Source organism: Manis pentadactyla, chromosome 11 (assembly GCF_030020395.1).
Source record: "Manis pentadactyla isolate mManPen7 chromosome 11, mManPen7.hap1, whole genome shotgun sequence".
Lineage (NCBI taxonomy): Eukaryota > Metazoa > Chordata > Mammalia > Pholidota > Manidae > Manis > Manis pentadactyla.
Genome location: NC_080029.1, coordinates 123,404,996 through 123,430,804, shown reverse-complemented (window position 1 = coordinate 123,430,804; position 25,809 = coordinate 123,404,996). Strand labels below are relative to the sequence as shown.

The 25,809-nt window shown below is 58.9% G+C and overlaps 1 protein-coding gene across 1 annotated transcript in view; it reads left to right on the top strand.

Annotated features, from left to right (window-relative positions):
• PSTPIP1 (proline-serine-threonine phosphatase interacting protein 1) overlaps positions 1 to 25,809 on the top strand; it is a 39,888-nt gene that overhangs the window by 6,192 nt on the left and 7,887 nt on the right. The window contains exons 2-8 of the mRNA XM_036907613.2: positions 13,704 to 13,804; positions 14,121 to 14,195; positions 22,201 to 22,235; positions 22,362 to 22,468; positions 23,846 to 23,908; positions 24,494 to 24,592; positions 25,310 to 25,355. Of these exons, the coding sequence (XP_036763508.1) occupies positions 13,704 to 13,804; positions 14,121 to 14,195; positions 22,201 to 22,235; positions 22,362 to 22,468; positions 23,846 to 23,908; positions 24,494 to 24,592; positions 25,310 to 25,355 (526 nt within the window). The remainder of the gene's footprint in view (positions 1 to 13,703; positions 13,805 to 14,120; positions 14,196 to 22,200; positions 22,236 to 22,361; positions 22,469 to 23,845; positions 23,909 to 24,493; positions 24,593 to 25,309; positions 25,356 to 25,809) is intronic.

Below are 25,809 nucleotides of genomic sequence, written 5' to 3'. Positions count from 1 at the left end.
GGGCAAATGGCACTCCAGGTAGAAGAAATGGCACAGGCAACGCTGTGCCCATTCCACAGGGCGTGGCCAGCCGTCTGGTGTTAGGAGGTGGCAGAGGCTTGTGGTTATGCTTGCTCTGCTTTTTCAATACCTGCAGATTTACTGTAACACCTGTAAATTTTACAGAAATACCTGTAGGATTTACTGGCTGCAGTGTCCTGGGTCAAGGGTATAACCCACACCTTCGATTTTATTCTTGGTGGACAACAGCATTTGCTTCTCAAAGACCCGTTTGCACTCCAATTCCCAGGAACATGCACGTTTTTCCCCGTGGCTCCTGGCACCTGTAGACAGCTGGGGAAACCCCTGAGTGGAGCGGGAGGGCCTTGCTTGGGCTGTGAAGGGTGGATGAGGATTTGGGGGGTCGCAGGGGGGCAAATGGCATCCAGGCAGGAGAAATGGCATGGGCAGAGGTGTGGAGGGAGAGCGGGCACCCTGAGTTTGGAAGGCGGTCTGCTGGCTCAGGACTGTGTAGGGTGACTGGCAGGAAGGGAAGGCCCCAGTCAGACTGTGAGAGGTCCCGACTGCCGGTAAGTGGCAGCGGAGATCCTTCCTTCTGCCTCTTGTCACCTTCTCCAGGGCTGGATGGTTCTCCTCATGCAAAGGGGCCTGGAGGCTGCAGGCTGTGGGCAGGATGCCCTCCTTCCCCACCCAGAGCCTGGCTGATGCCACAAACCACACGGAGGGAAGTTGGTGTAGGAATGGAAACTGCCTGGCCTCCAGAGAGAGAGAGAGAGTAGCGCCCTGCGCGCTGGGGCCGCCCAGCCAGGCCTCACCTGCGCTCCAGGCGGCCCCTCCTGCACAGGCTCCATCACCCCCAGACTCAGAGGGCTGCAGGCTTGCTTCCTCGAGGCCTCACTGGCCCCCCACCCTCACTTGCTGGGGCACACATATATAGAGAGTTGGGTATGCACCTGCAAGGGTGAGCCTCATACGTAGATCTTCCTGTTCCCAGAATGCCTACACAGCTCTGTTCACCACTACACATTCCACCATTGGAGAGTCATTTCTATGGCTTCAAGTGACAAGGTGTGTTTAATTCCAACAATAGCCCTGTGCAATTGATATTCTTATTCCCATTTTGCAGAGAGAAAACTAAGGCTTAGAGAGGGGATGTGGGCCCAGGGGTGCCACCAGATGGACTTTTGGGAGTGCTGCGCTAGGCCTGGCTGCTACCTTCCAGGCCGGGACTAGAGAGTCCTTTGGGGTCAGTCGGGGAGAGTGGAGGTGTGCTGAGACCTGGCACTCTGAGCAATGGGGATGGGGCAGGCAGGCAAGTGACAGCCCTTTCCGCCGATGTTGACAGGCCGCCCACTACTGGGCAACAGGAAGTGCCGCTGGAGCTCCAGGAACGAGCAGCCAGGGTGGAGATGGGGCGGCCAGATGGGACTCAGGGCTTCCCAGAGGCAGAAATGAGAAGCTAGAAGCTGAGCCATACTTGGCAGGAAGCCAGGGAGTGGTGGGCTGAGGCAGGTGAGTGCCGGACACGTTCAAAGAACGACGCAAGGAGGCTTGTGTGGCCGGGGAAGAGCGGCTGAGGTGGGGAGCAGTTGGAGGTGAGATCAGAAATGTGACAGGAAACGAGGTCTCGCAGGGTTAGTTCTAAAAATCCCAATTCCCAGGCCATGCCCCAGGCTGAGCACATTGTAATTTTTGGTCAGGGGCTGGGCATCAGTATTTTCCAAAATGCAGCCAGGGTTGAAAACCATGGGTATAGATGACTGGTGATTCTGGGTGCATTGCTGTTGCCGATGATGAGAATACATCTGGATTTTACCATTTTTTGAACTAGTTTGATTCACTTGTGAAAGAGTAGAGGGTAGAGGTTTTTTTGACTTTATAACCTGATACAATTACTTCTTTTATTGTGGTAAATATATATAAATAACATTTACCATTTTAAACACTTTAAGTGTGCATTTCAGTGGTATCAAGTACATCCATAATGTACAACCATCACCACTATTTCCAAAACTTTCTCATCTTCCCAAACAGAAGCTCTGTACCCATTAAAGATGAACTCTCCACTTCCCTCAACTCCTACTGCCAGTCTCTTTTCTGTCTCTGAATTTGCCTGTGCTGGAACCTCATATAAATGGAATCATACAATTTTTGTCCTTCTGTATCTGCCCTATTTCACTTAGCAGAGTGTCTCTGGGGTTCGTCCATGTTTTAGCACGGGTCACAGTTTATCCCTCTCATAGCTGAACAATATTCCATTCTACACATGAACCTCATTTTGCTTATCCACTCATCTGTTGGTGGGAACTTGAGTTGTTTCCTCCTGTTGTATATTATGACTAAAGCTGCTATAAACATGGGTGTACAAATGTCTGTTTGATGTTTGGGTATATAAATTTTGGGTTCATTATTTTGGGTATATACCCAGGAGTGGTATAGCTGGATCATACTGTAATCCTATGCTTAACAACTTGAGTGGCTGCTAAACTGTTTTCTGTAGCGTCTGCTCCGTTTTACATTACTCTCAACAATGCATGAGGGTCCCAGTTTCTCCATGGCTTCACCAACACTTGCTATTGTTTATTTTTTAAACCATAGCCAGCCAGGTATGAAGTGGTATCTCATTACGGTTTTGATTTTTGTTTCCCTAATGACTAATGATGATGAACACTTTTTCATGTGCTTATTGGCCATTTGTTTATCTTCTTTAGAGAACATCTATCTGTTCAAGTCCTTTGCCTACTTTTGAATTGGGTTGTTTGTCTTTTTGTTGAGTTGTAGACTTCCTCATACACTCTGGACACTAATCTCTTATCATATACACGATTTGCATATATTTTCTCCCAATCTGTTGATTATCTTTTCACTCTCTTGATACTGTTTTTCAGTACAAGATACTCTCTTGACAAATTTTTCATTTGATGAAGTCCAATTTATCTATTTTTTCTTCTGTTGACTGTTTTTGGTGTCATGTTCAAGAAATCATTGCCAAATCCATTGTCTTGAATGTTTTCCCCTGTCTTCTTTTCAGAGTCTCACAGCTTTAGCTCTTACATTGAGGTCATGACGGTCACAATCCATTTTGAGTTAATTCTTCCTTATGGTGTTAGGTAGGGTCCAACTTCATTCTTTTGCATGTGGACACCCAATTTCCCCAAACCATTTGCTGAAAAGAATGGCCTTTCCCCATTGAACGGTAAGGACATCCTTGTTGAGAACCGCTTGACACATGTGAGCGTTTACCTCTGGGCTCTCTGTTCCACTCCTTTGGTCTGTGTGTCTGTCCTTACCATAGTACCACACTATTCTAATTACTGTAGGTTTGTAATAGGCTTTTAAATCAGGAAGTGTGTGTCTTCCACCTTTGTTCTTTTTCAAGATCATTGGCACTTCAGGGTCCTGAGTGGAGGTGTTTTGTGTTGTTCCCATTTTATAGGTGAGGAGACTGAGGTCTGAGTCTCCCTGATGTTGCCCAACCTGGACTGGCCACTGGTTTAGGAGCCCCCCCTGTCCCCCATAACTCTCCCGACCTGGTACACTCACATGCCTTCTGTAAAAGGCCACCCCCTGGTTCTGGTGGGCTCCTCCCGGTAGTTGCCCCATCTTCTGGTCCCTTGGAAGGGCTTCCTCAGTGGACCATGGAGGCCTTGTAAGAAATCAATGTCCTCTTCAGCCTGTCCTACCTGGGCCCGAAAGGCCTGTGAAAATCAGGACTTCAGACCCCTGACACCCACACTGGCAGCCCCTGAGCAGAGAGGGCCCCTTCTTGGTCACCTTCTGAACATTTTCCCTTCATCCGGACCAGCTCTGAGACAATTCTCCCAGACATGGGGACCACAGGTAGGCCCAGGAGGCCAGCTGGGGATGGTCCACGCAGCGGGCCGGGGCGGTGGGCAAGGGCATCATGGCAGCAGGCTAGATGAATGTCCTCAGAGCCATCGTGAATAGTAAACACAGTGTGGGCCGTGTGTGGAGGGCTGCATAGCACAGGCAGCACACGAGTAGGAACTGTGTTGTTCGCGATGATTCTCACTTTGACATAGACTAGGATAGAAGCCCCGTGGAATCGAAGGAGCAGGTGTGGCTTGATGCCAGGGCCACGGAAGACCAGCGGCCGAGGCTAGGCATTGGCCCTGAGTGGGAGCTGCCATGAGGCTGCCGGACCTTCACGCGCTTCTCAGACAACCCCCAGGTTAATTGCAGCTTCAACGAGGGGAGGAGCTTCACGCCGGAGTCCAGCAGCCTTGGTTTGAGCCCCTGTTGATGCGTGGGTGTGAGTGAGAGGCCGAGAGAGAAGAATAAACAGTAAATGGTCCCAGAGAGCACAGGGTTCCCTCAGGCAGCCCCAGGACTCCAGGACCCAGGGGCAGCACCTTGCTTCGTTGAGAGACGTATCTTCCCACAGCGTGGCTCTAGCTGGACGCACCCCGGCTGTGCTGGGTGGGGGAGGGCAGTTTCTCAGTCTCCAGCACAGAGCCTTTACTCGCAGGGTCCTGTCTCTGTCTCTCCTATTGCCTTTACAACCCGGTGCCCTGTCTTGATTCTCCCACATTCACGGTGTGGCCCTGGGGAGCCCTTCCCCCCTCTGAGCCTCTGGTTCCTTATCTGTATTAAGTTGATTCCCATAGTTAGAAGATAGAGATGTGGCAACATGCATGTTAATGGCCTAGTAAGGAGTTTCTGCTCATTCCTGCAGAAACTCACAGCCACAAAACATGACCCCCCCATCTCAGTCCCCTAAGGACACAGGGTCCAAACGCTCTTCCCACTTTGCGGATGAAAAAAACGGAGAGATTGGAAACAGCCAGTCCACATAAATGTCACAGTTAGGATTCAAACCCAGCCTTCCTTTTGTATTTCTTTTCTTGGTTTACTTTTACTTAATTTGTACTAATCACCACGGCCCCCATTTTCCAGGAACTCACTGAGCGTCAGGGCACCGTTTGCTGGGCTCCTACAAAGATTATTCTATGTAGTTGTCAGGGCCCCTGGGAGGCGGGTAATACATTCACACTCACTTTACAGAGGAGAGAATCTGTGCTCAGGGTTCAAGCGACTTGCCTGAGGTCACATTGTCTGTGTGCATGGAAATGGCCAGGACCAGAACCCAGTCTCTGAGCTTTTCCCACATGCCACTGCCTGAACCCCCTCAGGGGGCAGTGCTCCATGGGGTGGCCCGGGCAGTTGTGGGCAGGAGAGGTGGGACTTGGGGAGCGGGATGTTCAGGGACAGCACTTGGACCACTGGTGCCAGCCTCCAGTCCCAGGCTGGTCACTCTCCAGCAAGGAGCCCTGAGAAGCTGGCCATGGGCAGGGGATGGACAGCGCCTGTCCTTGCAGAAGGGGTCAGGGTCTGGGGCTTCACTTCCCTCCTTCCTTCCATCAGCCACCCACTGGGCCCTCCGCCCTCCCTTCCCACCTACCCTCGTACTCAGGCACTGGCATCTGCCTCCTGCTAGATCCTAGCCGGCCTCCACTGCCAAGGCAGCTTGGCAAGGCAGCACAGAGGCGCTGTGGGACTCACGCAAGTCATCCATCTTGCTGAGCCTCAACTGCTTACGTGTAACATGGGTCAATAATAGCACAGCCTTGACATTACTGGGTTCTCTGAGGATCAGGAGTGATAAGGTACGGAGGGTGCTGGCCTCTACCTGTCTGCCTCCCTTTCAGCTCCCCTCCCCTGGACCTGGGACTTGGGCCTGTTCCCCTTGCCTCCTGGGAGGGCCCCACACCTTGCTCTGCCTGACCCCCGACTCTCCTCTTCAGACCCCTGCTCCAGCCCCCCTTGATCTCCTGCTGCTTCCTTGCGGCCTGCACCTCAGAGCTCCAACATCTCAGAACTGAGGGGCTTATTCCTACCGCCAGGCCTCTGCCCGGACGTGTGTTCACTCCCCACCCTGCCCCTTGTTCAAACTTTTCTGTTTTGCTTTCAAGGTGGAAGGAGGGGGTGTTGTGTGGGGCCTCTAAGGCTTGATGGAGCAGAGGGGAGCAGGCGGCCCTTCACAGGCTGTGGGCCGGGCAGTGCGGGAGGGGAGGCCTTTCCTCTGATAATCCCAAGGAGGCCAATCAAAAGAACAAAGCTTTCAAGCCCAGGAAGACCTTGGCTAAAAGCCTGCGCACCACACGACTGCTCTTTGAGCCTGGACAGGTCATATGACGTATTCATCCCTGCTTTCCTCCAGCAGCGCCCTGTGGTCTCTGTTGCCCAGGCAGTAGGTCCTTTTCTGGTGCTCAGTGCTGCAGCCTCGCTGACTACCCAGTTCTGGGAGATGCCTCAGAGCCCCTGTAAGTTCACAGGGCTCTGACAGGACCCCCAGAAGGCTCCAGGGTGACCATCAACCACAGGCCTGCGGGGTCTCCACCACTTTGGGGCCCAGCCAGGACCCAGGTCAAGGGGCCCAGAGATCTCAGGGGCCCAGCCCGTGGGCTGCTCGGCTGTTCCGGTGAGGGGCCCCGTAAGGGAGGCCGTCAGACTGCGGCTCAGTGCAGAGCCTCAGCCCCCTGCAAACTCATTTCTTATCTCAAGCTCCTGTCTGCGCAGCTGGACCCAGAGTAGCTCGTCTAATCGTGTTCAATGTGCTTTTGTTCTTTAAAAATAGGTCCTTTTTTTTTGGCCTTCTTTGCTCTCTTCCTCTGACATTTATACTGGGCCACCTTAGAAAAGCTGTCAATCATCTTACATCTACTTATGCATGCACCGTCCAATCCTTAGGGGACACCTAGACACACAACATCTAGCCCAGCTGGTCATCTGAGGCTTGAGTCCTCTCCACAGAATGCCTGACCTGCTTACAGACCACTAGTGATGGGGCAGGGCCCTCTCCACCTACTGAAGCAGCTCACCTGGTGCTCCTTGTCTGGGGTCACTTGGCTTTGGGAAGCCTTCATTGTACTGATCTGCGGTTGGCCTTCCTGTCTCTGCCCCTGTGAGTCCTGGTTTGGGCCCGTGGGGATACCAACCACAGATGCACCCTCTGCTCTGATGACCCCACAAAGGCCTACACGTGGCAGTATTCCTCACTGGTTCCTCAAGGGCCTTGGCTTGGGGCCTTCTGTTTACCCAGCCCTCTTCCTGAGACACTCCAGGTAAGCAGCTGGCTTGCTCACTAAGTCTCTGGTGACCCATCTGTCTACCGCAGCTTTACCTGGGTGTTGAGGCCTTTGGCTTCCTCAGTTTGCCAACCGGTAATGGTGGAGATGATCCCCACTGTGGGGTAACAGCTGTGGGGCAGTGGAAGGAACCCACTCATTGACCCTCTTTGAGCCTCGGTTTCCTTATCTGTACAATGAGGATCATAAACTGTTGTGAGAAGTGGAGGGGATGAGTTGGCCTGGCTTATTTAAAGGTGCCGAGTGATGAATCACTGAGCTGCAAGCCAGTGGTCTGGTCCCCTCCGTGAGGCACCTCAGGAGCCAGCAGACATGAAGCTGTGTCCTCTCAGGGGCCTCCCGGAGGTGCTCATTCAGCCTTTGTCCGATGTATTGGCCAAGCATGGCTGTGCAGGCGCTGGGCACGGGGACCCTCCTGCCTTCATGGGCGGCCTTCTCAAAGTCAGTGCTCACCACCTCGGGTTTCCTGATGATCCTAATGGTTTGCTTTTCAGTCCACAGAGGACAATCAACAGTAAATAAGCAGGTGGTGCACCGGCTGCAGAAGCCCCTTCTGTAAACTGGCGTGGGAGGGGAGGGCAGAGCAGCCTGCACCCTACCGTCCAGTAAGGATTGTTCAGAGTCGCCATCCTGGGCTTCTGGGATGACAGGGAGTGAATCTAGTCTCTGTTCTTTCTCCACTCTCACCAATGAAGGGGATTTTTAAATAAAAGATTTAAAAACAAATGAAGAGCCTATCAACCCAAAAGCATTTTTAGACACTAGAAAGGTTTTCGACTCAGATGGTTAGCATTTTACAAAATGGTGTTCGAGTTGGGTAGGGTGCAAGCAGGGAACTTCTTTTCTTTCTTCCACCTTCCAAAGCCACTATTAGCTCTCCCTTCCCCATCCTGGGCATGTGCTAAGCTTTCCTATATAACTCAGTCCAGTTCAGCCGGAGAAAACAATTTCATTCTTGTGCAGTTGAGGGTTTCCCAGTCTCCCAGCTTTGCGCTGGAAGCCTGCAATGAGGAGAGAACAGGGCTTGTTTCTTCACCTGCCATGTATTACCCACGCCCACTGCCAGCTGCCTCCGGTTGTCTGTGCAGATGGCGTGGGGTCAGTTACTCCAGTGTTTTCCGAGCTGGAGCTGCTGTGGCTGAGGACAGTGCAGCAGGTGACAGATGTCTACAGGTCAGCCCTCTGACCCCCGGGTACCTCGTTAGGTCCTGCGGTGACCTTGTGCCCCCGGAGCACCCACTGCTCTGTTCCTTGTTGCTGTCCGCTCTGACCCACGCTCCTGAGCTGCACCCAGCGGTCCGCCCCACACAGCCTCTTTGGGTGCTTCTCCCTCCCTGTCCGGCGGTGCTCGTGGGCAGAGTCACGAGGTAGTTCTTTCCCACTACCTTCCATGGCCTCTGCTTGGTGCCCAGGAAAAAGGCCAGTGCCAGTTCTCAGACAGGCCAACCCCTTTGGCCTCCCAGGCAGCTCTCGCCCACTCCTGACTTCAGAACTGTCTAAGGAAGATGAGCCACCGGGTGCCATGGCCTCCAAAAGCCTGAGCACATACACGTCAACCCCTGCTGCTGGAAGGACAGTTTAAGGTCACTTCCTCACTCTATACCCATTCACACCCAGAAAGGCCCAGGGTGGGTGAGGGGCTTTACCAAGACTATCCAACCTATTCCTGGCAGATAGGAACTGGGCCCAAGCGCAGGTCTCTCCCCCTGAGGTTGGAGGTTTAGCTGTCGTCGGATGTGCTTTACATTCTGGAATTCTGTGTAAGGGGGCCTTGAAAAAGGTTCTGCAATCTTTTAAATGGATTCCCCTGATGGGGGAGGGCAGGTGTGGGGGTCGTGGTGGGGTAACTTGCTTTTTCTAGCCCGGCCACAGCTGGGGTCTGTCCGGCGGGAGTTGTGGCCGGAGGGCAGGGAGAGGGCAGGGCATGGGGAGCTACCACTTGCTGAGCAGCCTCTGAGCTTGGGGCTTTGCTGAGAGGCCAGGGGATGGGAGGTAAAGAGCCAAGATTCGCTGTGGAGAGCTGGGTTCAAACTCGGCTGTGCCCTGCCGGCACCTGGGCAGGTCGGGTTCCTCATCTGTAAAGCAGGGGTGATGCTCCTGAGCCCAGCAGCCTGGTCAGGGCACGGTCTGGCCTCACGGTCATCATTCTCATCTGTGGTCACTGTTTCACTGGCTTCTTAGGTCACCCCGCCGGGGCTGTGCTCCGGACGCTCTCAGGGCCGGAAAAGGGATCGGCCTCTGCCCCCACTTCCTCGATGAGGAAACCGTGTCCTAAGAAGGGAAGTGCTTGTTCATGTCCCTGGTCTCTGTGGCCCAGACCCTGCAGCCACCGAGAGTGATCTGGGCAGGAAAAGGAGGAAGTGGAGGTGGGCATAGAGACTGCTTCTCTACGCACCCAGTGGGGCATGGCGGGGCCTGGGCCAGCTTACAGGCCTGCACAAAGGCTCCCACCAAGACCCACCCGGAGAGGGAAGCAGGTGGGCTGTCCCTGGGCAGAACAGGGCACCCAGGCCTTCCCCACAGCGCCTTAAAATCGAGGCAAGAACACGCTTCCTCCTGCTCAGAGTTCCCTGAGCACCAGCTTCAGGAACTTCCACAGACACCCTGCAACCCCTGTCCGGCCCCTCCACGGGGAAAGGGGAGCCCGGAGTAGCCACACAGTGTGGGGGGCAAGACCTCGGAGTCCCACATCTAGCTCGCGTGGGCCTCTCTTAGGGGTGACTGCACCTGCTTGTCACCTGGCCCCCTCCTGCAGGATGCATTGTCTTAGGGACATGAGGTGAGGCAAGGCCTCTGCCTGCCGGCCGGTTCTCATGACCATCTGCGGAGCCAGCGCGGCCCTTCTCCAGAGAAGAGGCCCTCTGACCCGGCCTGGGCACAGACTTGGCCCCTATGAGTCCGTGTTAACTGAATGATAACCTGAAATACAGCTTTGGTTTACGATGGAGAAAATCTGAATAACCATTTCCAAAAGTTATTTTTTAAATCATTTTTTGGTGTTTCAAAATGAAAATCATTGGTGGCTGCCTGTTGAATGACTGATCAAGGTCTGTGGGCTTGGGGCAGGCTGACCCGGGCATGGGCCGGGCTCTGCCCTTCACCAGGGGACTCTCCGTGGGCAGTCCCTTCCCCTCCCTGGGCTGTCCGTCACCTTTAACCTCCCTGGTGTGCGGTGTTTTCAGTAAGGAAACAGCCGTGATGTCCTTGGTGCAGCACACGGCAAGTGGACTCCATAAATGGCAACCGCACAAAGGGCAAGGCCACAGACAGGCTTCAGTGACACAGGGCATGGGTGGCAGGAGGGGGTGAGAGACCCTGCCTTCTGGTGGCTTCTGCACTGTGGAACTGTCAGCCCAAGCCCAGAAACAAGGGGGCCCAGCAGGGGGCCCTTGGTACTAGAGGGTGCACGTGGGGGGGTGAGGCGGGGAAGACCAGGGTAGGGCCCCTGGAGGGGGTGATGCTGGTGCTGGGCCTGGACCTGCAGAATTGACTGATTAACCAGCTGAATGACTGGCCCATTCATTTCCTCAACAGCCCATGGAGCCTGAGGGCCCGGCTCTGAGCACGAGCCAGAGCCCATCCCCTGAGCTGGTGGGGGGAGCGGAGCGAGGTGAAGGACTCGGGAAGGTCCTCTGGCACCGCTGGGGCCGAGAGCAGGGGCTGGGTAAGGCGCCCGAGCCTGCAGGCCCCTGAGGGCTTGAGCTTCTGGGGACCAGCGTGCAGGGCCCCGTGCTGCCTTCCGCCTCCTCCAGGATGGCCGGCAAAGGTTCGGTTTTGTTTCTCTTTCCACTCTGGGGTGTCACCTAGGACAGAGGGGTTCCCCTGGAGATTCGGAGCTGGGCGCGGGGCTCGGAGGGAAGGCGTGGCTGTCTTGCCCTGGGGCTGGGCTCCAGCTGGTGTTGCCCTGCCCAGCTCGCCACCATCTGCCTCAGAGGTGTCCTGGAGGGATACCAGGTCCCCCACAAGTCCAGATTCTTGCCCTGCCTCTGCCTGTGTGACCTCAGGCCAGTCCTCTCTTTCTCTGGGACTCAGTCTCCCTGACAACGAGGGGCACTGGACGAGACGCTTCTCAGTTCTGGTGGCCTGTGGAACTCGGCCCTGAGCACTGGTGTCCAGCTCAGAGGCACCCCTCATGGGGGAGGCAGAAGGCTGAGGCTCCAGATTCATTTTCTGCCCTGGGGTTCACAGTCTCCTGCCCTGCAGGCTGGAGGGAGGACGGAGCCGGGGCAGGAAGCCTGGTTGCTCACAAGAGCCACAGAAACGGAAGCCTGCCCCAGTCGTATCGGCCTGGACACGGGGGCTGACACCTGGCCCAGGACAGGCCCGTAGGGGTCGGGACACGACTTCCTCCTTCCTGGGCCCTGAGTAGCCAGCCAGGCCCTGAAATACTGCTTGTCACTCTGTGGGCAGCTGAGCTTGGGCCTCAGGAGATTCTAGTGGTGCTTCTGGAAGAGGGTGGGAGCTGCGGTCCTGCGTGTCCTGCCGGCCTGGAGTTTGCTGCAGGTGGGCTGTACCTGGAATGGGGCCGGCTGGGGCAACTTGTGATATCTCTGCCCTTCCTTAAATGTCTGATTCTCCTTAGACCTTGAACCTGGCTCAAATGCCTCTTCCTGCAGGAAGTTCTCCTTGATTTAGAGTCATCCCCTGCCACTCCCCCACATCTTCAGCACAGCATTTGAGGGGAAGTATGAGGCAGGGAAAGGAGTGCTACCAGTTTTTCACTCTGAGCCAGGTTAGACCTGCCTCTGTCACATGTGTGTGGCCTTGGAAAGCCCCCCGGTTTGCTGAGCTCTGAGATGTGGCTATGATGTGTGCAGTCAGGGTGCAGGGGCTCTTTCCCCAGCTTCTGAGGTTTTCTGGTGTCTGTGAGGACAGAAAAGACAGACAGACGAGGTGCTAAGTCTCAGGGCTTGCTCCGATTTGCAGTTGCCTAACCAAGCACCCTGAGTGTGTTGGGGGCAGTCCTTCCTCAGGGATGCTTGGGGGGCCGGGTCGGCTAGGACGCCCAAGCCTGTGCTGGCCACGTGATGCTCCTCCACCTTCTTTCAAGGAAGCTCTCCCTCCCTTGGCAGTCAGCCATGTGCGCAGTGCCCTGGGAGAGCTGGGAGGAGGCAGCCTGGGCCGGGCATCCACTCCCTGGACCCAGCAATGTCCTAGGATACCCTCTGTCCCCGTATAGTCTTCAGGGACTCCCTCCCTCCTGCAGCTTCCTGCACCAGCAGCTCAGAATCCACTCGGGGGCTGAGAAGGAAAAATCAGGTCAGTCAGGAGCACCAGGATGGGCTGAGCACACGCCTAACGGCAGAGAGGCAGCTGTGTCCTGGAGAATTCTCCAAGATGCCACTCTCCCCACCTTCCTGGGTAACAGGTGCACCTAGGATGTGCCAGGTGTGCTAGGCGAGGCATAGATCTGTGTATGCACCCTCAGTGCCCACCTCAGAGAGCCCAGTGTAGTGTCAGGTGCACAGTTGTTGATCAAGAAACAATTGCTGATTGCAGCACTATTTACAGTAGCCAAGAAACGGAAGCAACCCAAGTGTCCATCAGTAGATGAATGGATAAAGAAGCTGTGGTACATACACACAAGGGAATATTATTCAGCCATAAGAAGAAAACAAATCCTACCATCTGCAACAACATGGATGGAGCTAGAGGGTATTATGCTCAGTGAAGTAAGCCAGGCGGAGAAAGACAAGTACCAAATGATTTCACTCATCTGTGGAGCATAAGAACAAAGAAAAAACTGAAGGAACAAAACAGCAGCGGAATCACAGAACCCAAGAATGGACTAACAGTTACCAAGGGGAAAGGGACTGGGGAGGGTGGGTGGGTGGGAGGGATAAGGGGGGGAGAAAGGGATTGAGGGGCATTATGATTCGTACACACAGTGTCACGGGGAAGGCAGTACAGCACAGAGAGACAAGTAGTGACTCTATCGCATCTCACTACGCTGATGGACAGTGACTGTAATGGGGTATGTGGGTGGGGACTTAATAATAGGGGGGAATGTAGTAACCACAATGTTGCTCATGTGAAACCTGAGCATAAGATTGCATATCAATGGTACCTCAATAATAAAAAAAAGAAACAATTGCTGCCATGGTTGCCGAGGCTGGGTAGTATAAGATGAAGAGCAGGGACTCAAGTCCGACTGCCTGGGTTCAAGGCCAGGGCTGCACTTTCAAACTGTGTCACCTTGGGCACATTGCACTCATCTGTGTCTCAGTCTTCTCCCTTGGACACCTGAGACAATAGGTTATTTTAAAAAGTGACAGGAGTGAGCAACGCTGGGCACCCCAAGGCGATTCGGGGACCTTGGCGGTGGCCCTTCCCGTGGCCATTCTGTGTGGGAGCTGATGAGCCCTGTGTTGTGAGCTCCGATGCCATGTGGTGCCCACTCACACACATTACAAATGGGGGGGCCTGTGTGAAGCCAGGTCCTGGGAGATGGAAGCAGATGGGGAGGCCAGGCCCCGGGGGCTGGGGAGATTCTTTGCCTGGCGGAGGTCAGGGGGGCCTTGCCAGGCTGTACTCTGTGCCCCCAGCACACAGCCCCCTCATGGCCCTCCTGTGGACCTCTGTCCTGTGTTACAGTGCAGAGACTTCACAGCCCACACAGGCTACGAGGTGCTGCTTCAGAGACTGCTGGACGGCAGGAAGATGTGCAAGGACGTGGAGGAGCTGCTGAGGCAGAGGTGAGCACCGGGCAGGCAAGGGCCCGAGGCGGAGGCCCCCCGCCCTGCCAAGCTGCTGTAGGGCACACCCTGCTCTCAAAAGTCAGGAGTATGACTCTCCTGGTTCCCCCAAACTGGGCGCCTGCCTAGTGGGCAATAATCTGATGTCCCTTCAAGTGTGTCTGTGTCTGGCCGACATTCATTTAGAGAAAGGGCTGGGGCTGAACGTGGAGGAGCAGAGGCTGGGCGGGTCCCTCCAGTTCTGCCGCGCGTGGCGGTTGGAGGGACCCGCAGCCGGAGGAAGCGGAGAAGCGGCAGCTATGCATTGTCCTCGCAGGGCCCAAGCGGAGGAGCGGTACGGAAAGGAGCTGGTGCAGATCGCCCGCAAGGCGGGCGGCCACACCGAGATCAAGTAAGAAGTCCCGGGCCTGGAGCTCTGTCTGCCTTTGCCAGGCGCACTGTGGGCCTTCAGACGGGGCTGGGCTTCCTGGGGAGGGCCGGGGAGGGTCTGGCCTGGTGGCTCCCGGGAGAGGGGTGTCTGGAGGGCGAGTCTCCTGGCCAACTGGCAGGTTCTGTGTGTGGGAGCAAATCCCACGGGCTGAGTGGCAGGAAGACCCCGGCAGGGGGTGGAGGCCGTCTGTCTTCAGGGGCTTGCGGCACAGCCCACACCAGCTGGACCGCCTCCACCCAAGGCCTGGGAACCCTGAGAGACAGGGGCAGGCCCCCCGCTGGCTTCCCAAGGCCCCTGAAGCGTTGGCCTGGCCTGGGCTTCAAGGAGGGAGGTGTGGCCAGGGCAGGGCCCAGGAGGGGACCCACCTGGTTCCAGCGCCGACTCCTTGCCAGCCAGCTGCGTGACCCTGGGCTGGTCACCGACACTCTCTGTGTCTCCGTGTCCTCATCAGTGATACCACTTCTTCAAGGGCCTGAGCAGGGGCTCGGCTCTGGCCTGGCTCAGGGGAGAGGCAGTAGGAGCGGCCGCTAGAGTGAAGCCACTGGGCCTGTGCGGCCCTGGGGCCCGCGTCCCCGCGCAGACTGTGGGGCGAGGGGAGGAACGGCGCGAGGGCAGCCGGAGGACTTCCACCAGGGAGTGGGGCTGCTGCCTGGGAAGGCGTGGGCGCTGCCCCGTGGGTGAGGGCAGAGCCAGGCTGAGGTGCAGGCAGGGCACTGGACCCCGAGTCGCGAGAGGGCCCTGATGAGTACTTCTCCTCTGCCAGGGAGCCCCAAGGCCTGACCCAGCCTGCAGCCGCTATAGCAACCCCTGACCCTTGCCCTCCTCCCCGCGAGGCCAAGCCTGTGAGCACCTGGCTCTGTCCAGAGAAAACGGCCCTAAAGCCTATCGGCTCCAGAGCCTGGAACCAGGCCCCCTCACTTGAGTGCCCTGCATATACAATGCTCTCCAGGTCTTCTGATGGCACAGGGGACCCTGCTTGTTCCTGCTTCCAACCTGCAGCCAGAGAAAACATGGGAAGGGCTAGAGGAAGGTTTGAAGGTGATGTAAGCCAGGGAGGTTAACGTCCAAGGCCCTGGCGTACGTGTGTTAGATCAGAAAGCACGAACCAGCCCCAGGAATAAGAACGCATGAGCTCTAGGTCCCACTCAGACTTTGTGAGCTGTGTGACCGTGGACAAGTTGCTTAACCTCTCTGAGCTCGGTTCTCATCTTCCCACTCTGCCGCGCTGCTGTGCAGATGAACAGGTCAGAGCCAAGGCTGGAGGCAGGCTGGGTGCTGAGGAGGGCCCAGGCCATGGCGAGGGGTGAGCGAAGTCTGCGGCCTTTCCCGGGCAGCGCAGGAAGGGGCCTAGGGGAGCACGACCTGGGGGAAGCCCTGCACACCTCCCGGAGAACTTTGCCAGAAAGAGAAGGCGGAGGCGTTAGAGAGGGTGCCCCAGGCAGGGCCATGACGGGAGCCCAGGCTGGCGGGCTGGGTGAGGCACACGCAGGGGGCGCCAACGGGGAGAGTAAACGAGAAGGGGGCCAGGTGGGCCGCGGAAGGGTGGGGGGCACACAACATCTGACCCCAGTTCAGAACTATGAAGTGGCCAGGCTGAGGCTCTGGGTGGCCCCGATTCCCTGTGTGGTCAGAGGAGCGGAGTGGGGCACGGGGTGCCTGCCCTCGTGACCCTGGGATGCTCGTTGCCCTTCTCCTGGGCCTCGGCTGGGCCTGGAAGGGGACAGTCATCCCCAGGAGCCGCTTAGGAGTCACTGTGTCAGCAGACGGTGCCAAACCACAGCAGCGCTCCTTTAGTCTCCCGGCCCCTCCGTAAGTCAGAAAAACTGGGGTCACCCTGCTTATTTCAGGGCTGAGAAGCCTGAGTGGGCAGCCTAGACCATTTCCTTTGAGGCCCAGCCCTTCTCGGGCCCAGAAGGCTGGAGGCCGGGGGACAGCCGTCACTGAAGGTGGGAGACGGGGAGCCCCATGCCCGCCGGGAGGTTGGCAGAGCCCATCTCACTGCCTCCTGGGCAGGAGCTGGAGCCGGGGCCGGGAGTGCTGGTCCCTGCAGCTCAGCCTGACCAGCAGCAGGAAAGGCAAAGACAAAAGCTACGGAGGCTCTGCAGCCTAGCACGCACGTTCCCAGAGCAGGCGGGGAGTGACGTGCGAGGCCCAGCTTGCCCCAAGCCTGCCGTCAGGCGGGGGTGGCTGGAGGAGCAGGTCAGAGCGGGGTGGACTGGAGAGGGCACTTCCAAGAGAGGCGGAGAAGAAGGGGGTCCCCTTCCTGCCAGGGGACCTGCGTGGACAGTCTGGAGGGGGGAACGGGCAAGGGCTGTTGAATGACAAGGGCAGGAGTGGACCCAGCCCCTCAGGGCCGTGACCTCGCCCCCCATGCACCCCCAGCTCAGCTGACCGCACATGGTAGGTGTTCAGTCAGTGTTGCTGTTGACCTGTGTGGCATGTACTAGGAGTAGTTACACCATGCAGTCATCCCTTTCTCTAACTGAGGGCCACGCACCCATCAGCCATCCATTGCATGTATGGAGCACGTAGTGTGTGCTGTGCCCTAGGCTGAGTCAGGGCTATTCAAAAATTTAAAAATAAAATGAATAGCCCCATTGTCCTGAAGCTAGACTAGCACACTGAGGGTGACTTCATTCTCCTCCACAGTCCTTTGTATCAGAACCTGCCTTCAAGGACTTCTCATGCCCTGCCTCCTTCAGGAAGCCCTCCCAGACACTCCAGCCTTGCCTTACTCTCTGGGTCTTGACTTAGACCAGGTTACCCCATCCCTACTCCAACCTGGAGGGCTCTTTGTAGGAAGAGTCCTTCTCCTCTACCATCATTCGATGGCCAGGACAACATGGGCACTTCCCCACTGTGGTGGAGACTTGTGGCAGGTGTGTTTGGGGTTGGCAACTGGGAAAGAAGGCCTAGCTGTTTAGCATGGGTGTGCTGGCTTATCCTGCAGGGCCTGTCCCCTGGTGGGGGGAAGGCCCCAGTCTCCCCTTGGCCAAGCACCCCCTAGGCCCCCTAGGATGCCTATTCTCAGCCTCTTGGAAGGCAGGCAGAGGGCGGAGGGTACACACACTACGCAGGGGCAAATGGGGAGGACAAAAGCTGGGGGAAATAGTCCAGTGAACGCCGAGAGGGCAGAGGGGACCTGCCGCCCAGCCTCTGCTGCCTGAAGTTGCAGCATTTGTGCACCACCTCCTGACCTCACACTGGCCAGAAGGTGCTCTGGCCTGGAGGCTCAGCCACAGACATTGAAGGGAGGTCACTCCCAGCTCCAAATGGATTTTAACATTCACTTCCTTCACATTGTCACTCAGCAAACATCTGCTGGGCAGTGGCAACAGAAATAAGCCCCAGTCCCCAGGCTTGAGGGACCCCACAAGCCCTTTGCAGCATTAGGTGGGCACAGGGGGCTCACTGACACAGCTTACGGTGCACGTCCAGCTCTGCAGAAAGTTCACCTTGACTCTCACTTCTAAACTCTGGGCCTTTGCTCCGGCTGTTGTCCTGGTTTCTCCCCTGCCCAGTCCTACCCATCCTTTGAAGTCTGGCTGAACTACACCCCCCCATCCCCCCCATAGAGCTGTCACCTCCTCCCTCTTTTGTTCATCCTGCCCTTTGTAGGGTGTTGGGGTGCCACATGCTCCTGGAAGCTGCACAGGGCAGGTTTGGGGAAACAAAGGGGAGCAGAGGAGGGCAGAGCTGGGGTCAGCTTCCTGTGGGCCCTTCTGTGGTCACCACTAACCAAGGACAGTTCCCCAAGGCACATGCGTTTGAATATTCACACCCTCACGTTCCACCTCACCCCCCACTTGTTAACAGCCTAAAACTGTGGCTTTCCTGCCAGAAGAGAGATTTTTTTCATGCTCTCTCCTCCTCTGAGCTCAGAGAATGAAGACATCACTGAGGATGTTAGAGGGAGAGAGCCAGGTCCTGTTCCCATCTAGGGCCGCTGACACCAGCATCCTGTGTCCCACACAGGGAGGTGAGAGGAGCTGTTTCTGCCCCTGGGAGGCAGGAGCCTCCTGACCAGCAGCTGGGCTGGGGTATGGATGCCAAAGCAGTGACATGAGGTGGTGCATGCTACCAGGCAGGGAGAGTACAGGAGATACTTACATGGAAATTTAGACTATGTATGAACACAGAATTTCAGGCTGAGCATCCTGGGAGCCAAGTCAAAGAGGGCAATGGGATGCGTTACACGGGAGGACACTGGTGACTGATAACCTAGGGTAGAGACCTGCATAGGGTCCCTGTTCTTGATACGTGATGGAGACACATTAAAGGAGAGCACAGGAAAGGAGAGATCTTGATGACAGCTTCCTGGAGCAGCAAGAGGGAAGAGCCAAGAGTAGTAGAAAAACTAAGAGAAACCATCTTTTCTGGGTCTCGTGGGGGCAGAGAAAAACTTCAAATGGTCCCCAAATCTCCCACAAGGTCAGACTTTTGGGCCATTCACCTGGGGAGAGTCTTTGCCAACCCACAGCAGGCTGCCTCTGGTACCGGGAAAAACTGTGGCTGGCTCTTTGAAAGTCTGGGGCCCAAACCTAGAAAGGTGGTGTGCTGAGCCTGGCAGTGTGAGCAGAACTGTGATGGCCTGAGGTCGCCGTCAGGAATGCACAGGGCTGTGGCAGGAGGCCTGTGGCCCAGGGGTGAGCAGACAGGCCCCTGCAATGGCCAGGGCCTGCAGTCCTGCCCAACTGGCCCAGGCAGAGCAAGCACCCTCATCTACGCAGCCCCCAGAGCCCAGCAAGCTTGAGGGGGCAGATGGAAGCCTGAGGTGAGCTGGACTTGGTTGCCATCAGGACTATCCCAGGGTAGGAACAGGGGCGGATGGCCGCTTGGCAGCGCTGTGGACTCAGGCGCTCCCAGTGTCCCAGGGGGTGGGGGGTGGGGAGAAGAACCAGCCGCCCCAGGAAGTTGTGACTCTGTACAGCCACCTTGGGCCTGGGAGGGAAGGCCAGAAGCCATGGGCCGAGGGGAGGGGGAGTAGGCAGGTTTGGGGTGGAGAGAGGCTTTGGTATTTATTAAGTGTTGGGTTTGTCACCTGGACTATGAGCCTGGGGACAGTGGGGGGAGAGTCAGGCATTGCCCCTGCTCAGGGGGCTCACAGCTCCGTGTAACAGACACTCAGTGCATCAACCCAAAGTGACAAAGACAAATACACAGAAGGGACGGAGGAGGAAGCCAGGCAAAGATGCTCCACACAGAGAAGCAGATCACAAAGGCTCTGGGGCAAGAAGGGGCACGGCCTCCAGAAGGAGCTGGTGCAGGGCCGGGTGACCAGGGGCCAGGCTGGTAGCAGTTAGGAGGTGGACACAGAAGGGAGTGCGGGGGGGGGGGGGCGTGGAGCCGAGGAAGGCTCCGGGGGTCCTGGTATGGAGCGCTGAGTAGGTGTGGGGCCTTTGCTGAGGGGGGGAGGTTTTCAGGGCACTGAGTCCAGTTTTGGGGGCACTCTGAGTTTGGGGTATCTGGGAGGTGGGAGACCCTAAAGGAGGTGAGGGCCAGGCAGTGGGTGTGCAGGCCCCGAGCTCTGGGAGGGTCTGGGCAGGATGCGGTCACGGAGGAGCTGCGGCCCTGCCTGCGGGGTGGGCGACGGCTGATGGGAGAAAGGAGGGGCCGCGCGACTAGGGAGGCTGGGCAGGAGGGGAGTGGCGGGCAAGGACAGAGATGGGGGGGTGGCGCCAGCGGGGCATCGCTGCCCCAGGGAAGCAGCGGGCCCGCGGCTGGGCGGCCGTGGCCCCGGGGCAGCCTCTTCAGCGCTCTGACCCCTTCTCATCTGTAACGCGGCCCGACGGCACGCGCCCTGGCACGGTGGGAGGGTCCCGCGGTTTAGGCCAGCCGCTGTCCCATTCAGCAGCCCTGGAGGCTGCTGGGCCCCGCCCCCGAGCTTCCGCTTCGGGAGGACTGGGGTGCAGCCGGTGAACCTGTTTCTCCCAGGCTCCCAGGCCGCGGCGATGCCGCCCACCTGCGCGCTGCGCTTCAGACCCACTTCACTCGGGGCGAGGAGGCTGGCACCGACTAGTCCCCCACGGTTCTCCTCTAGGCCTGGATTCCTGTGGGTCCTGCCAAGTTGCTGCTCCTCCTTGGCCTCAGTTTCCCTAACTGTCCAATGGGAGCGGGGAGCCCCCTGCGAAGCCTGCCCGGCAAGGACTGTGGGGGTGCGCGGGCAGGAGCCCAGGGCGGTCGCGGCTGGGCGTCATGCAGCCACGTGGCCACCAGGGGGCGAGCACACCGCTCGGCGGAGAGGCCTTGAAAGGAGCCGAGTCCGCGGGCAGGCAGGATGCAGCCAAGGACGGGACGGCCCCAGGCTGTGACCCCAGCGAGCCTGGCCACGCTCTGGCCTCGGTTTCCCTGTCTGCCTCGATGGACTGCGACTCGTCAGACGTTCTGGTGAGGAAGGAGCCACAGTGCACGTTGCATCTTTGGTTAAGGGGCTACAAACACAGGCAGAGAATTGTACCCCTGAGAGTGCGCAGGTCTCACCTTAGGGCCAGACTGCAGCCTCCACACGCATCTCCTGTGGGCTCGGGAACTTGGCACCCGTAGCCACCCTGGGACACCGCGGGCCCGGGCATTCCTCACGCACACCTGCCCACGAACACAGGTCTGCTCCTCATGCCCACGTGGGCTACAAGGAGGTGGGAAGGGAGCGTGACCTTTGGGGCGGCCTGAAGTGGACCCCTGTCTGAAGGTGAATCCAAGGTGGGGTTTCTCAAAAGAGGGGGCACCCCGTGAACTCTGAGGTGGGACTTCTTTTTGGTGGTACAGCACAGGTCAGGTTGAGGAGCCTGGGGGGCCCCTGGGACTGGTTGGGGTGTGCAGATGTGGGCTCAGGGGAGGAGCGTGCAACAGGGTCCCGACAGAAGTGCTTTACACACACAAACGCACTGAAGCCTCACAACCATCCCCCATTTCACAGAAGGGGACGCAGACACAGGGAGGGTAGGTGACTCGCCTGAGGTCACACAGGCGGTGAGGTGCAGTGCCTGGACTGACCGTCTGGCCCCAGGGCCTGCTTCTAACCCCTGCCCGGGTCCTGCCTCCAGGCCCCCTGCCCCGCCACGAGGAGCCCACACCTCCAGGGGGCCCCTTCCCTGAGCTCCCCCGGCCGGGGAGAGGCGCTCTCCCCTTCAGGCCTGTTTCTGACCCACGGGACAGGGCCGGGTCCTGGGCGCTGCCACAGCGCTGCTCAGGTCTCCGCTGGGGAACCGGGAGAAGCCCCTCGGCAGGGCTACCGGGTCAAAAAAACGGGGTCCGGTTAAATTTAAGTTTCAGATAAACACAAATACTTCCCAAGTATGCCTTATGTAATATTTGGAACATACTTATATTTAAAAAGTACTTGCTGTTCATCTGAAACTCAAATTCAGCCGAGTGTCCCGCATTTCTACCTGCCCCACCTGGCCACCCTGCCCTCGGCCGTCTCCCCCATGCCCGGCGCGGGCCTCGCTTCCTCCTCTGCGCTCCCTGGTGCCCACCTGGAGCCGGGGGTGCCTCGTCTCTGCCCCAGGGGGGCCTCCCGCAGGGTTCCCAGGCACCAGCCTCCTTCCTGGGCCCCCCTACCAGGGCGCCCCCACTGCCCACGCGGCCCCCCAGCCGAGGACCAGGGAATGAGTGAGGCCCGTTGCGTGTCTCCCTCCCTGTACCGCCGCCCTCCCATCCCGCTTCCTCCAAAATACCCTCCAGGCCCCTGGCCTAGAGCCGGGCCAAGAGCCCCCTGCCGCTGGGGCTGGTCCTGCCGAGGGACGAGGACTCGGCGGGAGGACCCCGAAAGCGCGGAGAGGCCCGGAGCGCTTTGCCACAGCAGGGGCTCTGGCCGCTCTACAGTTTCCAAAGAGAGCGGCGCCCCCAGGGGTGCCAACGTGGGCCCTGGGTGGGCGGCCGCCGTCCGGCCGGAGGGCTCCCGGGGTCTCGGTCGCGCCCGTGGGGGACCCGGGCTCCGCTGAGCCCCCGCCTTTCCGTCCTGCAGCTCCCTGAGGGCCTCCTTCGAGTCTCTGAAGCAGCGTAAGTCCCGCGGCCGGCGGTGCCCCACTGCGGGCGGCAGGGTGTCGGGGCCCCAGGAATGCCCGCGACGCCGGGCCGCGCAGGGGGCACCGCCCGTCGGGCCTGACCTCCCCGCTCCGGCCCCAGAGCTGGAGAGCGCGGGCGGCGCCCACATGCAGCTGGCCCAGGCCCTGCGCGAGGAGCTGCGGCGCCTGGAGGGCTTCCGGGAGAGGCAGAAGGAGCAGAGGAGGAAGGTGGGCGGGGCCCGGGGCAGGGGGCGGGGCCTGGGGCCTCGGGGTCCGGAGGGAGGGGCCTAGGGGCGGGGGGCGGGGGGCGGGGGGCGGGGGCCCGGGGGCGGCGGAGGGCTCCGGTCCTTTCTGTTTTCCTCCTCGGAGGCTGACCAGGGGCAGTGACGGTTCCGAGGGAACCCAACGGGGCGGCCCGAGCTGGAAGCCTCCGGAAACCGGCCCGAACCCGGGGGGCAGGGCTGCTCATCGGGGAGAAGGGCGGCCACCCCGCAGGGCTGCACGGGGAGAGGCGGAGCCTGCGGGGCGCACGGGGGCGCCCGGCTCCCCTTGGCCACCCAAGGTGCCTCCTGCCCGAGCCCCTGGAGGGAGGACGCATGGGGAGGAAGTGCGGCCCCCTCGGGAGCGCTGGGCGAGCAGAGGCCGGGGGCGACCGGCCAGGGGGGCTGCAGGGCTGGGCGGCGGGGGGGCCGGTGCTCCCTGTGCGTCCCGGGGCGCCCCCCACCCCGAGCCCGAGTCCCCCCGGGAGGTCAGTTGGGGGGCGCGTGTTCAGCCTCTCGGCGCCTTAGTGATGACGGTGGTGCCCAGACCCGGGGGAGAGGCCGGCGCACAGAAACGCTTGCTGCTCAGAGAGGAAGGGCCGCTGTGAATGCCCAAGGAGCTGAAAATGGAGAAGTTCACAGAACGGTGCAGTGACGGGGAAGATGGGGCCAGACCGCGGCTGGGGCCGGGCTGGGCCTGGGTGTCCCGCCCAAGCTCTTACCCGCTCTGTGCCGCAGTCTCACCTTTGCAGGATGGGACACTTAGGTCCACTTCCCAATCTTTGGGGACCTAGCCCAGAACCAGCCTCCCCTTAGTCTTCAAGGTGCGGCTCCTATTAGTGGACCTGACCACAGAAATTCGGTGTAGCTACACTCCCTGCGTGCCCACCCCGCCAGCCAGGGTCACAGGCTCTCAGGACTCAGAATTTGGGTCAGTTGGTCTCCAGAGCCAGTCCCAAAGCTGGCGCAGCCTTGAGGTGCTGGATTAGGGTCCCTGCCAGAGCTGGGACCTGACACAGAGCACCTGCTAGAACAGCGAGAGCCAGGCTGGCCGTCCCAGGCGCTCCTCCTGTGGCCAGAGGGGCTGTGACATCTGCCAAAGCTGTTCGGGTCGGAGCAACGCCCTCCGCAGAGCAGCCAGCGCCCCGCAGCGGAGAGCTGTGAAGTGGCGTCCGGGAGCCCGCCTGGGCGTGTGGGTGGGCAGCGCCACGCGCGGGGGGCAGCTTGTCACTGCCCCTTCGGAGCTGCAGGACGCCACGCCTCCGCCCAGGGACGCCCATCCTCTCGGCCTAGGGGAGGACCTTGAGGCCCTGGCCCCTTGCTTAGAGCCTCGTGTCCCCTGCAGTACGAGGCCGTCATGGACCGTGTCCAGAAGAGCAAGCTGTCGCTCTACAAGAAAACCATGGAGGTGAGTGCGAGGGTCCACGGCCTGGGGGGCCGAGGGCTCAGGGTGTGCCGGGCACCCGGAACAGGGCCACCTCAGAGCCCGCTTCAACGACACACACCGCGGCCTGTCCAGTGCCCGGGGCTGTGCTGGGAGCTAAAGCCCCACGCAGACCAGCCCAGGCCCTGCCCTTCCTGGGCTCCTGAGTGATGGGCAGGCGGTCACCCCAGACGTACTGTCAGATGGGGACCCTGGGATGAGAAGAGAGGAGACCCCTAGGACACTGGACAATAGGGGTCCCACAAGAAGGGCCAGAACGTGTAGAGGCCAGCATCATGAGCATGCAGGACATGTTGAGAGCTGTTGGTGGTTTGGGGTGACCACACCCCTAAAAGGTTGGGGCCACGGGCAGGGCTACACTGTCCCAAGTGGGAAGGGGCCTGGGAACAAGGCTCCCTTCTCCATCTTCGTCCTGGACCCCCCCAGGGCCCCCTCCCTTGGGAGGAGGCCCCCACTCCACCCACAGGCCCCCAACCAGGAGGGGAGGCTAGACTCAGGGAGCCTCATTCTGAGACCCTCCCCCCCAAGTCACATCCCTCTGTCCTCCAGTCCAAGAAGACATATGAGCAGAAGTGCCGGGATTCAGACGACGCTGAGCAGGCCTTCGAGCGCATTAGCACCAATGGCCACCAGAAGCAGGTGGAGAAGGTACGTGGGGCCACTGAGGCCATGTGGTATCACCCAGGCTGGGACATGGCAGGAAGGCAGGGAAGGGGTGCTGCAGAAACCCCTGCGCATGGTCTGCATCTGGGACATGCGGGCTGCTGTCCCTCTCTGAGCCTCCGTCTCCCCATCTGTGAAATGGGTTTCCTGGACTCTCAGGGCTTGGACAGCTAGGGACAGCTCGACCCCCTCTGCCACCTCCAGGCTGCGCCCAAGGACCCAGTCCTCAGAGCAGGCCCCCTGCGGCCCAGGCCCAGAGTTCAGAGGGCAGTGAGCGCAGACGCTAACCCTCACACAACCCTTGGAGAGGGGCTTAGTGGGCCCATGTCACAGAGGGGAAACTGAGGCCCAGAGACGGTAAGTGACTTGTCCAAGGTCTCAGAGCCAGGAATAGCAGGAAGGGTGAAAACCCAGGTTGTCAGCACCCAAATCCCAACCAGAGGCCGCGTGGAGCCTCAGGAACCGGCCCCCTCCTGCGTCTGCCCCACTGACGTCTTGCTTCCGCATGAGGTGCAGGTTCCTGTTTCTTTTTTATTGTGACCTTTCTGTTGTGGCCTTTGTGGGCCAAGGGTGGGACCTGCCCACAGCGGGCTCCTGAGTGCCCTCCCTGAGGGCCAGAGAAGGTGAGAGGCAGTAGGAGACAGAGAGAGGCTAGAGTCTGAGGGCTTGCGGCTTCCACACCGCGCTCCCCCGTCTCCGCAGAGCCAGAACAAGGCCAAGCAGAGCAAGGACGCGGCCACCGACGCAGGTATGCAGCCCCGCCCGCGGCCTGACCCTGCCGCCCGGGCCTCACACCCTGGGGACGCACACTCGCAGCTGACCACTCAGCCACATGCTCGGCACCCTCACTCCCATACCTAGGCAAGTAAAATGGAAATATTCGTCTTCTCTCATTTGCCAGGATTGTTCTTGGCACTTTGTGTACTTTAATGAATCCACATAACAATCCTGTGAGGTGACTGCGGTTGCTGTCCCCCTTTTCAGCAGAAGAGGAAACAGGCAGAGAGATTAAGTAACTTGCTCGAGGTCACACAGCCAATAAATGGTGGTGGCTGCCTTCTAACCCAGACCCCAGGACTTTCACAGCCACCGTGGGGGACAGACCCACTCACCCCTCTCTCTCTCTTTCTCTCTCACACACACACACACACGGGAACACAGCCTGTCACACACACACATGGGCTCACAGCCTTCTCTGGGCC